The sequence below is a fragment of the Sycon ciliatum genome, chromosome 12, assembly GCF_964019385.1.
Source record: "Sycon ciliatum chromosome 12, ocSycCili1.1, whole genome shotgun sequence".
Taxonomy (NCBI): domain Eukaryota; kingdom Metazoa; phylum Porifera; class Calcarea; order Leucosolenida; family Sycettidae; genus Sycon; species Sycon ciliatum.
The window spans coordinates 1,383,875-1,397,467 of NC_088654.1; the positions used below are offsets into that span (position 1 = coordinate 1,383,875).

Genomic DNA, 13,593 nt, shown 5'->3' on the forward strand with positions numbered 1-13,593 from the left:
GTGAGTGCTCCAGGACTGCAGGAGGCAGGAGTCACATGAACATGCAACCTCAGAACACTGAGGAGTACTGGGTACGGTCAAGTCGCTTCTGGTCAGAAAAGCATTCGCATGGGATGACCTGGATGGTGTAAAACGCACATTATCACATGGCACGTGATTGTTGCCCGTACTCCAGCGAATCAGCACCTTTCGCGCCGCGGGCAATAATATGCGATATTGCCCGCAAAAAAATAGTTTATTTGCCCGCAAAAAAATAGTTTATTTCAGTGATCGCGTGACTACGCTCGTACGACGACTCTGTAGACTGTACGACTCTATGACGAGTCGCAGTGTAGCTATAGCATTGAGACGAAGATGGAATTCTTTTTGGAGATGGACATCCCGGCATGCCGGCAATGGACATGGCCTCGGACGTCTGCCGTGTGGTGCTTGCAGGGATCATTTGTTCAGTCATGTTGGCAGCCTGACCGTCGGTAAGCTTGTGGATAAGATTCAGTTCTGCTCGAAGTGGTACTGTGATCACAAACAATTATTTGAAATAACACAAATTCAACTCAGCGTCGTGCGTTTTCAAATCCTCGCAAAGTCACTGCCTGTGTGTGGTCTTCATGTGCCACGCAAATCTCTTACCAGGCTCATCTCACCTTTGCTTGAACAACAAACACAACAATTCAGGAATGTTTTGCAATGAAAAATACAGCTATCTGGAGCTGAAAAAAAAGAAGAAAAATTGTCCTCAGAATTACACACCAGGGAGTCGTCAAATACTTGCACTTGTTGCAGTACTATATTTGACAACTTCCTGATACCAAGAGTACATAACGGGTTATGTACTCTTGCTGATACACATGTAAACATGAAGAAACTCTTTGTGGTAGCACTCTTAATTTTTCAATGTAAATTATGATTCTGCTGTATTTTATTGTCGTTGCCATGTCTATTGCTATGACGATGCGGTGCCGGCACTTTTTTCTGTCTCCGTCTTTCAGTACTGTATACTCTCTGATGACCTGTAGAAGACTTTTTGTTAGGGTGTAGGAGAAATATCTTCATTTTTCCTGTTTTGATAATGATAGCACATCAATATACATTGTGGTCATAATGTGTTGGCATTTGGGCTATTTTCAACAGCAGCCCAATGGTCTGCTCTGTGGGCCATGTGATAAATTTGTTATCGCATGGTTGCTGCGGGCCTTATGGCATATTATTGCCCCTCGAGGTTAGCCCTTGGGCCTACGGCCCTCGGGCTAACCTCTCGGGGCAATAATATGCCATAAGGCCCGCAGCAACCATGCGATAACATATACGTATGTACATGATTGTACAGGATTGTACTCACACTGTCGAAGCAGTGCACATGGCGTACATGTACATGTAGATGTAGATGTAGCATTCCTTGACAAACCCACTGGATAAACAATACCGTTAGTTGTCTATATCGCACAAGTGGAGAGCCCATGTGCGTACACACACACACACACACGCACATGCGCGCACACACACACACACACACACACACTGCTACTACTACTACTACTACTATTGACAGCTGCCAGAAATGGCCACGCCGCTCCCCGAAGGGAGGTACTGCACACACACACACACACACACACACACACACACACACACACACACACACACACACACACACACACATACACACACACACACACACCACGACATGGAACACTGAGTCTTGCTGGATTTGCTGTCACTTTGTTTTGAAGAATAACACGGGTACATGGCGGGAGTGAGCATATTGAACACTTAATCATGACACGGGATTAACAGGTACACACTCCTAAATACACCATTGTTCTGAAAAGAAATGTAAACAGGGGAAACACCAACAATGGCTGTCAGGTATCTACATGACTGTATAGGCACTATGGATATGCAGGGAGCAGCGCTGCTAAAATGAATACCTGACCTTAGCGTACAGAGTTCTTAGCAATGATAAGTTTCACATGTTCAGAGTAAAGATGAGAAGATAAAGGAATACACGTGGAGGTCAGAATAACAGGAATATGGAGGGTGTTGAAGAGAGGGTTTTCAAACTACCAGAGCACTCGAAACGCCGGCTATGGGCAATGCTAATGCTAGGTTAAAGGAGGAGACAAGCACTGCAAGACTTAGTAGGTACAGTGTGATGTTCACACGAGACGCACCTGTTAGGTCTACGGTCAGACATAACCATGATTGTGAACAAACACATGTACACACACATCGTGACACACACACACACACACACACACACACACACACACACACACACACATGAAAGTACGTACGCCTAGCTCACTAGGGCTAGAATGCGGATACATCACAAACCTAAGTATTACACACTTGTTTACATAGTCCGCAAACACACGTACCAAACAAAGAAATACAACAAACAGGCAAGCAGTCGGGAAAACGAGACACACAAGTGATCCTTACGCAGAGGCAGGGATCCTTAAAAGGCCAGGAAGTCAGTACGATGCTACTGGCAAAAGATGAACCGAGTAAGATGGTGTGGACAACACGAATATGCACTGTACATGCAAGTGTGCTCCTAGAGAGGTGGAGGGGGGGGGTGAAAAGGGGGGTGGAGAGGGGGTGGAGAGGGGGGGGGGGGTGAAAAGGGGGGTGGAGAGGGGGGGGGGCAAGATGTTGACTTGTGACTAGGTGAGGACAGGAGCAGTGAAGTGAGGAGAGGGAGAATACACAACGTAATACGGTGTCCACACATACATACATAAATACATACATGCATTTGTCAATGGCAGTGCAAATGCCTACAGACATGAGTGCATACACTCACGCACACACGCAAGAAAGTCAAGAGACGAAAGGGAGTAACATCATGCAGCTGGGTACACCAACTGCATTGCTAGAGCCGAGTAGCATTGCTAGAGGCGAGTAGCATTACTAGACCCGAGTAGCATTGCTAGAGGCGAGTAGCATTGCTAGAGCGGCGCAGCATTGGTTGAGTGACACATCACTTCTCAGCACAGCCCTTTGCAACAACCAGTCAAACACATGCAGCAGTGCTCACACACCAATGGCTGGGATCATAGGAGGGAAGCCATTCTCGTTGTGGATCGTAGTCGAGCCTGCAGATATCGCTTGATCCAGTACCTTGTTTGGCGGCGAAGCAACTTGGACATGCTCAATTGTAGTGGTATTGGGTTTGGTCAAAGGTGAAAGCCCAGAAGTTGGGTTCAGCTGTGGCTGCTGTTGCTGTGTTTGCTTCACTGGTGATGGCTGCTGCTGTGCTTTTTGCTGCTGTTGTTGCTGAAGTTGCTGTGGTTGCTGGACGTAAACGAAGCGATTAGCTGGCTGTGGCTGGTAGGCACTGAACATTGCAAGGCTGTTGAGCAGATTGGACTTGACATACTGTGCGTTATTGCCTGCGCCGACCGGTTGACCGGAGACAAACGTATGATTCTGCGGTTGGAGAATGACGGGCATGTTGCTATTGGGATCGTCACGCTGTGCAAGCGATGTGGCCAGTGTGGTGTCACCAGTCAAGTACTGTGAGGATGGAAAAGCCGATAGCTGCGACAATGACGGCGACAGCATGGAGCCTAATGCCTGCTGCTGCTGTGCCGTCACTTGCTGCTGTGTTTGCGACTGCTGGCCCAAGGCACTGGATCTGGCTTGTGGCACAAGATACGAGCTGCTCATGGTGTCTCCAGCTAGTGGTATCATAGTGGGCCGCGCAGGATGAGAGTCAAGTGCACTGATGCTTGTGGATGCAGTAGAACTGGGCGTAGACTGGTGATTGTCATTGGGAGACTTGGAGAGCACATCTTGATTTTGTTGGTAATTCTGTTCCTCCTGCTTCAGGGGTTGCTTGGGAGTCTGCTGAAGCTGCTGATGCAACTTCTGAAGCTGCTGGTGCCCTTGCTGCTGCTGTTGTGGCTGTTGTTGTTGCTGCTGTTGCTGTTGCTCTTGTTGCTGCATGAGCTGCTGTTGCAATAGTAGCTGTTGCTGTCTGTGCTGCTGCTGTAGTTGCTGCTGCTGTTGCTGTTGCTGCTGGTGAAGGCTTGCAGATGAGGTTGTTTGTCCGTTGGCCACACTCATGACAGTGGCATTTGGATTGAGACCGTGTAGCACCACCGGGGACATTTCCAGACTCGGGAACGATGGCTGCATCAGCTGACTGTGCAACTACAGGAAACAACAGAGAAATATAGGTAGAAACACACACACGCACACACACACACACACACACAGCCACAGACACGAACGTAAATGGACACTCAACTAGGTTTTATCAAACCATTCTAACAAACCATTCATATGCTGCTAACACACACACACACGTGCGTGCGTGCACGCACACACACATGCACACACTTGCACACTTGCACACACACACACACACACACACACACACACACACACACACACACACACACACACACACACACATACACAGGTGCGTGCGCACGCACACACGACCACAAACACACACACACAAAAAACCACACACACTTCGCAGGCAGTGCTTAGCTAATCAATGTTTGCTTACTTTTCCTTCCAGGTGACTGGAGTTCTGATGATGCATAATTGATGGTGCCCCGAAAGACTTAGATGGACCACCAACTTCACGCTTTGAACTAGGCTCTGAGGAATCAGAATCGTTTGCCTGCACAGCAAATAAGGAAATGCACAGCAAGTATTTGTCTAAGAAACGTATGGAGAAGAGGTTTGATGTTCTTTTGTAATATCTGCATTGTTTTCAATACATGGCATACAGTATAGTTCAAGTCCGTAACTCCTTCCATCTTTTATTATTCTGATCTCATTAATTATGCTGCTACCAATCCTATAAATTGCACAATGTTCAAGCAGCGGAAAACACGGGTGACCTTTACCTGTCGCTTTCGTTTTTCGCCCTTCGGTATGGTCAACTCTCTGACGATGTAACCCTCTGGATTCCAGCGCAGGGCCACCTCCTCCTCGGCCACGTCGTCGACGGGTGTCTTCAAACAGTGATGTATCAGCTCCTGACCGGTCTGTGACGTCAGAACACGCTGCAGTTTCTTTGTACTGTAGGAGAAGACGGAGTCGCCCCATGCTGCCAGCACTAACACCTCAGCTCCGGTTAGTACACTCAACTCAAAGCCCTGTAAGAAGCGACAAGCACACACACACACACACACACACACACACACACACACGCACACACACAAGCAGAGACGATGAAATCGATGGCATTCTCATCCGACAAGACGATGCTGCCAGAGCTAATGAGAAAGAGAAGCAACAGCTGTAAATACTGCTGCTGCTGCAATGACAGGTGTAAATACTGCTGCAATGAGAGGTGTAAATACTGCTGCAATGACAGGTGTAGCTAGTGATGTTCAGATTCAGGCTAGTGTAATGTCACTCAACTGGCTACATTTCAGCAAATATGGTCACATAGACACAACTAACATGCTTTCGTGCAGGACAGGTTGATGTGTGCAGATGTGAAGGCAGGCAATCCTAGCAGATGCATACTTGCTGCTTCAAATCTGTATTCCCAAGGTGTTGTTGTTGTGGTTGTTGCTGTTGGTGGTGGTGGTGGTGGCGTCTTGTTGATTTTAAAGTCGCCTCACAAGCATAATCACTGTGTAGCTATAAGTTAGTCTTCTCTTCGTTGGACACGACTGCAGTGTTGTGCAAATTAGGATTAGAATACCTATGCTAAAGCAAGGGATATTTTGAATTCCCACTCCTCAAATTGATTTGTAGCGTAGTCACGATTTACTAAAAGATTTCCTTTTGGCGTCAGTCACGGGAAATTTGCCGTAGTCTGACCAGGCGCTCAGCCAGAGGTCTACACCACCAACTTGTCACCAACCAATGGTCAAGCTATCTGCAAAGTAAGAAAACTATCGTCGAACGAGAAAATAATGATGCATCCTGGAACTGGAGTCGGTGGACGAATCTTGGGACCTGGTACGAACAACTGGCGGAGAGTGGAGTCTAAGCGCAGCTGCCACTACGGATATGCGCCACGCCTTCGACAGATCTGCTTTCCTCCGGGGTCGTCGATGATTGCTTTCACCTTTTTCTTTATTTCCAGTAAAGGACATAGAAATAATTCGGTAACATAAGGGCACCCTCTACCCTACCGGCGGGATCAGAGAGAAGATACGTTCGGAATTCTGGTTATGCGCAAAACGCATCGGACTCCAAAGGCTTTAAGCTCAGGACATAGTCCAAGGCGCCATACGCCGCCATACAAATCTAGGGGAGTCGCCTCCAGGCAAATTGCGAGAACGAAACTAATAATTATAACAACTGAACTGAATCCATTGATTGGCAGACATCTTTCGGAGTTTGGCAGAGGCACGAGACGGGTACTGAAAGGAAAAGAGAGGAGGGCGCGCGCGGACAAAGCAAAGAACGAGCGAAGGAACAATGTAACCAAGAACCAGTCTACTAAAGACTGGTGATAGGCTAGGGAGTGGCTGTGATTTGACACATGGTGCAGCTAAATAGAATACACAATACATTGATTTACTAAAGGATGACGGAGAGTGCGTACGTTCAACTATCGCAACACAATACGGGAAAAGGAAAATGGGCAGGGTTGTCAAGAAGAAGGAAGACAATCTATACGCTGGATTCTTACCTTCTTCATCAATCCACTCTTTCGCTTGTGAAACGTGGCGCTGCGCTTCTGCTTCTGATCGATGAGTTTTATTCCGATCTTCACCCGACCTCTTGTCTTCTTCTTCGAGCTGAAGGATTTGCTCGAAGAAGAACAGCTATGCTGGTCGATGTCGACATCAATGTCCGGAGAGACATCACTGTTGCTGTCCTCAGTGCAAGAGTCGGATCCGCCAATGGTGACTGATGAACAAATTGGCGACGCCATTCCGCTTCCAAAACGAGAGGATCTCTTTTCTCCTTCCTTCCGCCTTACAGCTCAAACTGCCAAAACAGTGGTCGCAGTCTTTGCGTACGTATTTATTATGGACATACCCAGTGCTCCTCACAGTGCCTTATGCAATGGATGACCAGCTGGATCATTGTAATTTTTTCGCCTTTTCCGGAATTTCCACGAACCGGTGTGTCAAATGAGTGTCCTTGATACGATGGCCCATGACACACAAACATACAGTACACCGGGTTCACACGTTGGAAGCGTTCACGGATCAGCGACTCAGCAATCACCGTTATGGGCTTTGGCTGCGTAGATCCCGTACCAGACTACACGTCACAGTACAGTACATCGCGATATCCGAACAATGCGCGCTGTCCACTCCTGTGCCACTGGACCGCAGACTGTTACTCAGGTTATTCTATCAAGACATTCGTTCGTTCTTGCTGGAGCTTGGGGCCAGTGGCAGTGGGGGCCGGAATGACACGGCATTACTGGTTTTGTGCTGGGCCGTCGACGTAACTTACTTGTCTGTAGCTACACCGATCGTACACTACAGGAATATAAAGGCTGCTTTCCTCTTCCGTCTTCCGTTTGCTGACGATGTCTCACTACAATGCATCTGGCAAACCTTTTCTAACCGATCTCTGGCACCTGGAATAGGTCCTACTCTACGCCCATATACGATATATACGTGGCTTCCATCCCAAGACTTCAAGTAGACGTGCCTATAGTATAGTATAGTCAAATAGAACTTTATTGAAAATCAAACAATAGGAGGACAGAGAAAGTGTGTTTACTCCGAGTTTCACGCACTAAGCGATCCGGTGGTAGGGTCCGGCGGATTCTGCCGGCAGAAAAATTGGCAGAATTCGGTAACTTTTCTGGTAAGTTTCATGCATGTTTGCCGTATGTGGATAAAGAAATGGAGCAGAACTTCGAGGAATTGCCTGCCATAAGGTTTGTATGGTTCTGCCAATTTCACTGCCTTTCGAGCAGAATCCGCCACCTTTTCAAGCAGAATCCGCCGGTCCCCACCAGCAACTCAACACATACAACACTGGTACACGCACCTTGGGCATTACTCCATTAGGGTCTGTTGGGAAATAGAATGCAATCGATTACACATACAATGTTTGATAGGGATGTAAGGCAGGGATGTTACACAGGTATCAGCAACATTGAAGAAAAAATTAGAATTGCCTGATTCCCATTCGGTCTGCTACGTTCCCAGGACCAATCTTTAATGATAATAATAATCTTTATTTCAGGATTACCCAAAGGCTGACGCCTATCGGGGGGGGGGGGGGGGATCTTCTATTTGTGTATATACAATGAACATTGGAGTTGGGAAAAAGAGAAAATGTGCAAAATGAGTTCGGAAACAGAGAGATACTGTACAAAAGATACAGTGAAAGAACAAGCAGTGGAAATCAATGCCGAATTGCACATGACTTTGGGTGTGTCGAAAAAAGGTGCAACGCCCAACGGGTGAATGCCTGGATAGTCTATGTGTAACTATCAATAGTTTCAACAGTGCCACTACATAGTCCTTGCAGTTCGGAGATCCAGCAAGGACTGAAGTGATACTTTGAAAAAATTCTGGAGAGGACTTTCGACTACGAGTCTACGACCGATCCACGTATGCATGGTGTTGATCTTCCTCACTCCGATCTAGATTGGAGATTTTGAGACAAGCAGTCCCAGGTATCAATCAATATGCGCTTCGAAGTGCATGTACAGCCATGAACTCCATCCTTATAGTTATTACCGATTCTTGTACTGGAGCTTATCACCACTAATGTTACGCCACTGTTTGCGTGTGTGTCTATGGGTGTGTGCGTATGTGCGTGTGTTTGTGTGTGTGTGTGTATGTGTGTGTGTGTGTGTGTGTGTGTGTGTGTGTGTGTGTGACTCGCGTGACCAGTCATGGCAGTGTGCAAGTACAAGTACAAGTGTGTGTGTGTGTGTATGTGTGTGTGTGTGTGTTTGTGCGTGTGTGTATGTGTGTGTGTTTCGCTGGATTTGACACAGCCCAAAGCTCCATATCTTTGTGGTGTACATAGACGTTCATCAAGTTCCAGTTTCGCACAGAATGGTCACAGAATGGTCACAGAATGGTCACAGAATGGTCACAGAATGGTCACAGAATGGTCACAGAATGGTCACAGAATGGTCACAGAATGGTCACAGAATGGTCACAGAATGGTCCAAAAACTCAATGCCTCTAATGTAACTCAAGAACAATGATCATCAGATTACAGGGTCTGCTGCTGATGTTTCAAGTCTTTATTCTCACAGTATGTTGTTGTTGATGTTGATGTTGTTGCTGCTGCTGCTGCTGCCATTGCTGCTGCTGCTGTTGTTGATGTTGCTGCTGCTGCCATTACTGCTGCTGCTACTGTTGTTGCTGTTGCTGCTACTGCTGCTTTGTCTGCTGCTGCTGTTGCTGCTGGCAGTGCTGTTGCTTGGATCGCTGCTGCCGTGCTGCTACCATTGCTACCCTCCCCCCCCCCCCCGCCGCCGCCGTCACCTCCGCAGTCACTACCGTTCCGATCTCCCTTAGCTCGCACTGGGCAAACCGTGCGCCAGTTGCCTGTTTGCCCAGTGCGAGCTAAGGGAGATCGGAACGGTAGTGACTGCGGAGGTGGCGGCGGCGGGTGTGTGTGGGGGGGGGGGGGGGAGCAATGCCTGTTGATGAAAAACGCGTTGCAAGGAGGTGCAGTTACTCAGTATAGGAAATTGCATCCTAAACAAGCATGGCAATCTATTTAGGATATGAAGCATTTTGGTCGTGCTCGATAGTCCGTAGAGATCAATAATTATGGTCGTGCCAGGACTCCCTGAACGCTCTCGACCACGCGCCATCCCACATGTTTGGCTTCGGGTTGTGTATGGCCCGTGATGGCCCGTGATGCATTCTGCTTGTGATCGACCGCGGGTCAGCAATTCAGTGCGGGCAATATGCCATATAAAACATCCGAATTTGGGTTCCTACTTTATAGTTCAATGGCTTTTTGAATAAACATGTACGTTGAGGACCCTCGGTCATTCGCAGCGCTGTCATCAATCTAGCGCCATGATACATGTTTGGCTTCGGGTTGTATATGGCCCGTGATGGCCCGTGATGCATTCTGCTTGTGATCGACCGCGCGGGTCAGCAATTCAGTGCGGACAATATGCCATATAAAACATCCGAATTTGGGTTGTCTTTTTGCTTTGGTTCATGTACGTTGAGGACCCTCGGTCATTCGCAGCGCTGTTATCAATCTAGCTAGACACAGATCCACAAGGTGTTACGACTCAACCTTCTCTCACCGCCCAGGAGCTACTCTAGCTCACTCTGCTATCTGGTGTTCACGAGGTGTTTGTCGCGCTGGAAACGGAGCGTCTCTGTAAGTCTGTATCCCTGGTGATCGTTTGGCCTGAAGAGCACTATATACAATGTCATGTCAGTTGTGCTCTTCAGACACAACCTTCTTCAGCCTACTCGAATTCAACTGATGAGGGGTGAACTCCCCGAAACATTGTGTAATGAGCAGGGAGTGGCGCCTTTCTTGCAGGTTTGCCGGGTCGAAGGTTCCATGGACTTCTCGTGTGCTCTGGATGGCAGTCGCGAGTCAGTCAAGTGTCAAGTGAAGTCGGTGGAAAATCGCAAGCTCCAGTTTGGGGAGCCAACACCTTTCTATACAATCTTCGCCGAAGTCGCTTACCAAATGGCAATGCCAGTATAAAGGAAAAGGACATAAGGATACGAGTTAAGAGTAACTCTCCAGCACTGTAACTGGATACTATATACAGTCAGAAAGTGCAATAACTACTAAACTAGGCACACAACTGACAAGAGTACTGAGTATAGTATCCAGTTACAGTGATGGAGAGTTACTCTTAACTCGTATCCTTATGTCCTTTTCCTTTCTACATTTATTTATGGCTCAACATCCGAGTTTCAATACCAGTATCTAGGTCTTTATTAGCCACAAATCCTCGGTCATGACCGATACTCACAAAAGCGACAACAACTCCAAGGAATCCTTAAAAAAAACCAGGAGGACGAATTAAGCAGTAACGATTCTATGACACTAGCCGTCTAATACTAGTAATACTGTTCTTTCAATCAAATGAACCCCTCGATAGGCACATTGCCTTTTGGGGCATTTCATTATAATATTAATAAAACAAGGATTGGCTCGGGGGGGGGGGGGGGGGGCATTCTATATCCCACATAATTTCAGTGTACGTGTGAAAACGAGCATAGGATCCCGCGGCCCGAGATACTAGTAGAGAGAGGAGGGATTAAAAAAAAAGTAAATTATCGTATCCGTTCCCGAAGGGAACTCACGACGGCCGCTAACACCCGATAAACCCTAGCGGCAGATGCAGCGCCTAACGGTGGGGGTGAGTGGGTAAGTCTCACAACCACTGGCACAAGTGCCGAAAGCGACCCCATTAGCTGCATCCATGTACCCCTTGTGCCTGGCCACAAGTTCCCAGTTGACTGTGGGTAGCAGCACGGCTGGAAAAACCGCTCCCAGGCAGGACTTGAACCAGGTACCTCTCGTATCTCAATCATGGTCTTTGACCAACCCACTGTGCCTGCCTGGGATTTCTAGAAGGAAAAAAAGAGTGTGAGAGTAGTTTTTATAGAGAAGAAAAGGACCAAGGAACTTCAACAGCCAGTTAGTTGTAGAACATCAGTACCGTCGGTCAGTGTCGTGCAATGCATGGTGTCGCATGAGTTGATTGTTTAGTAACTGGTGGCGGTGTTGGTGGACATTTTAGCGTAACTTGTAGTTCCTTGGTCCTTTTCTTTTCTATAAATTATTTATCCTTGTCTCTTTCATTTTCCGATCATCACTGTATGTAGGAACACTGAATGAACGGGAACTTTTAAACTACTACTGTACTACTGTAGTACGAGGTATATACACAGAAATCGAAAAACATACTCTAGTACATGATGTACGGTAACTTCCACTTGGGGAATGGAAAAGGCTTCCAGACTCCAAAGAGCGTAAAACGTGGAAGAAGACGTTTGTTGCCTACTTTTTTGTTTGCATTTTGAGTGTCTCGCGGCCCGGTGTCCCTCGCTATTCGGTTTGAACTTATTTTATTACTGCTTTCTATCTGCATTCGCCACCTTTTCATTGGGCAGATCTGCCAGTTTGGTTTGCGAATTAAAATAAACACAACAACAACAACTACCGCCTCGCTACAGTAGTCAGTACCTGCTGCACTGCGGTCCTTTCTCCACTCTACAGTAGTCAGTACCTGCTGCACTGCGGTCCTTTCTCCACTCTACAGTAGTCAGTACCTGCTGCTGCGGTCCTTTCTCCACTCTACAAAGTACAGTACAGTACAGTAGTACACTATAGGATTGTTAGTGCAATGGTATGTACTGATTGGATCCTGCACTCAACACCACGCCCGGTGGCGGCGCATGTGCTACAAACTGTAGAGTGCCGGAGTCGTCGTAGGCCGAGAAAGAACCCACCCGAGCCACCCCCACCGCTGGATCCACCATCTATGCCACTGCTGGCAAGCGACTACGCAAGGGACGTGGTAGGTCGAGGTAGGCTCCATCGCCATGATTAATTTTACTTCCCCTACGTCGTTCCCTTCCCAGGCGCCATCACCAGCCTTGCCTTGTAGTAGCATCTTTGTGAACCCCCACAATAGTAATATTAAAATAATGATGATACCGAATGTGAAGAGCCATGCGATGTAAATATCCCGCAGCAGAAAAAAGGTATTGTGATGTAGAGTGGACCATGCCAAATGGCTTGCCATTTCAAGGTGACCTGAGAATCTCGATCGTGATGTCAGCAACTCATCAGTTTCAGAAGTTTCTGGTGCCCGCCAACCAGCGCTGCATGCAGAGAAGGCATGGTCTGTTGACTAGCCGATTTCGAGAACACGACCAGTGGCTTCAAGTGCAGGTGAGGAATTTTAGAGCATAAACAGAGCCTGGAACTGTGCCAGTCGCATTCCGACCATGTGCCATCGGCTGATGGATAGGCTTTGTATGGCGTATGATGCGGGAGAAATCGGCAGATTCGGCTTCCAGAGCATTGAAATAATAATTGGCAGTGCGGAATGAAGCTTCTGGCCGGCAATTCCTCAAATTTCGCTCCTCTCCTTTATCCCATGGTGTCATCGGAACTAGTACAGGCCTTTAAAAGTTTCGCACTTCGCCTCGGATTTCCGCTCGGATTTCAGTTTGGCCAACTGTAGATCTACATTCTAAGGAAGAGTTTGTCTTCACAGAGTACATGTATGCTGTGAGTGCCACCGTATCACAATGATCCACTGTGTATGTTATGTTGTGAGTGCCACCGTATCACAATGAGCCACTGTGGCCAATGCCACGTAAAACTGTCCTCCATGCCAGTCAAACAGCAAGGACCACCAAACACACACACACACACACGATGCCTCTACGCTGAAACATTATAAATTCCTATTCTCATTCTCCTCCTCGTTATATTAAACATTAATTTGTCATCCTGATTGCCCCTATGGCTGTAGCCCCCATCACATTCGCTCTAATGTTATTGGGTTCTTGCCCGTTTAAAGTTGTGAATTCAAATAAACACAAACAAACAAAAAAACACACCATAACACATGGCAATTACTGCATGCAGGTCAAACACTGCAAGAGCAAGGACCTCAGTAACATATGTACCGGTATTCATGCATGCAAGCCAAACAGCAAAGATCAACGAAGC

At 47.3% G+C, this 13,593-nt stretch overlaps 1 protein-coding gene across 1 annotated transcript; it reads right to left on the reverse strand.

Moving 5' to 3' along the window:
- Nucleotides 1-2,622: 2,622 nt before the first annotated feature.
- On the reverse strand, nucleotides 2,623-6,932 carry LOC135828291 (putative uncharacterized protein DDB_G0268364). Its single transcript, XM_065340740.1, has 4 exons — nucleotides 6,614-6,932; nucleotides 4,866-5,117; nucleotides 4,520-4,636; nucleotides 2,623-4,155 (listed from the first exon to the last, which is right to left on the reverse strand). Exons 1-4 carry the CDS (start codon nucleotides 6,857-6,859, stop codon nucleotides 3,034-3,036), a joined length of 1,737 nt encoding a protein of 578 aa, XP_065196812.1. The 5' UTR covers nucleotides 6,860-6,932; the 3' UTR covers nucleotides 2,623-3,033.
- Between the last annotated feature and the right edge of the window lie 6,661 nt (nucleotides 6,933-13,593).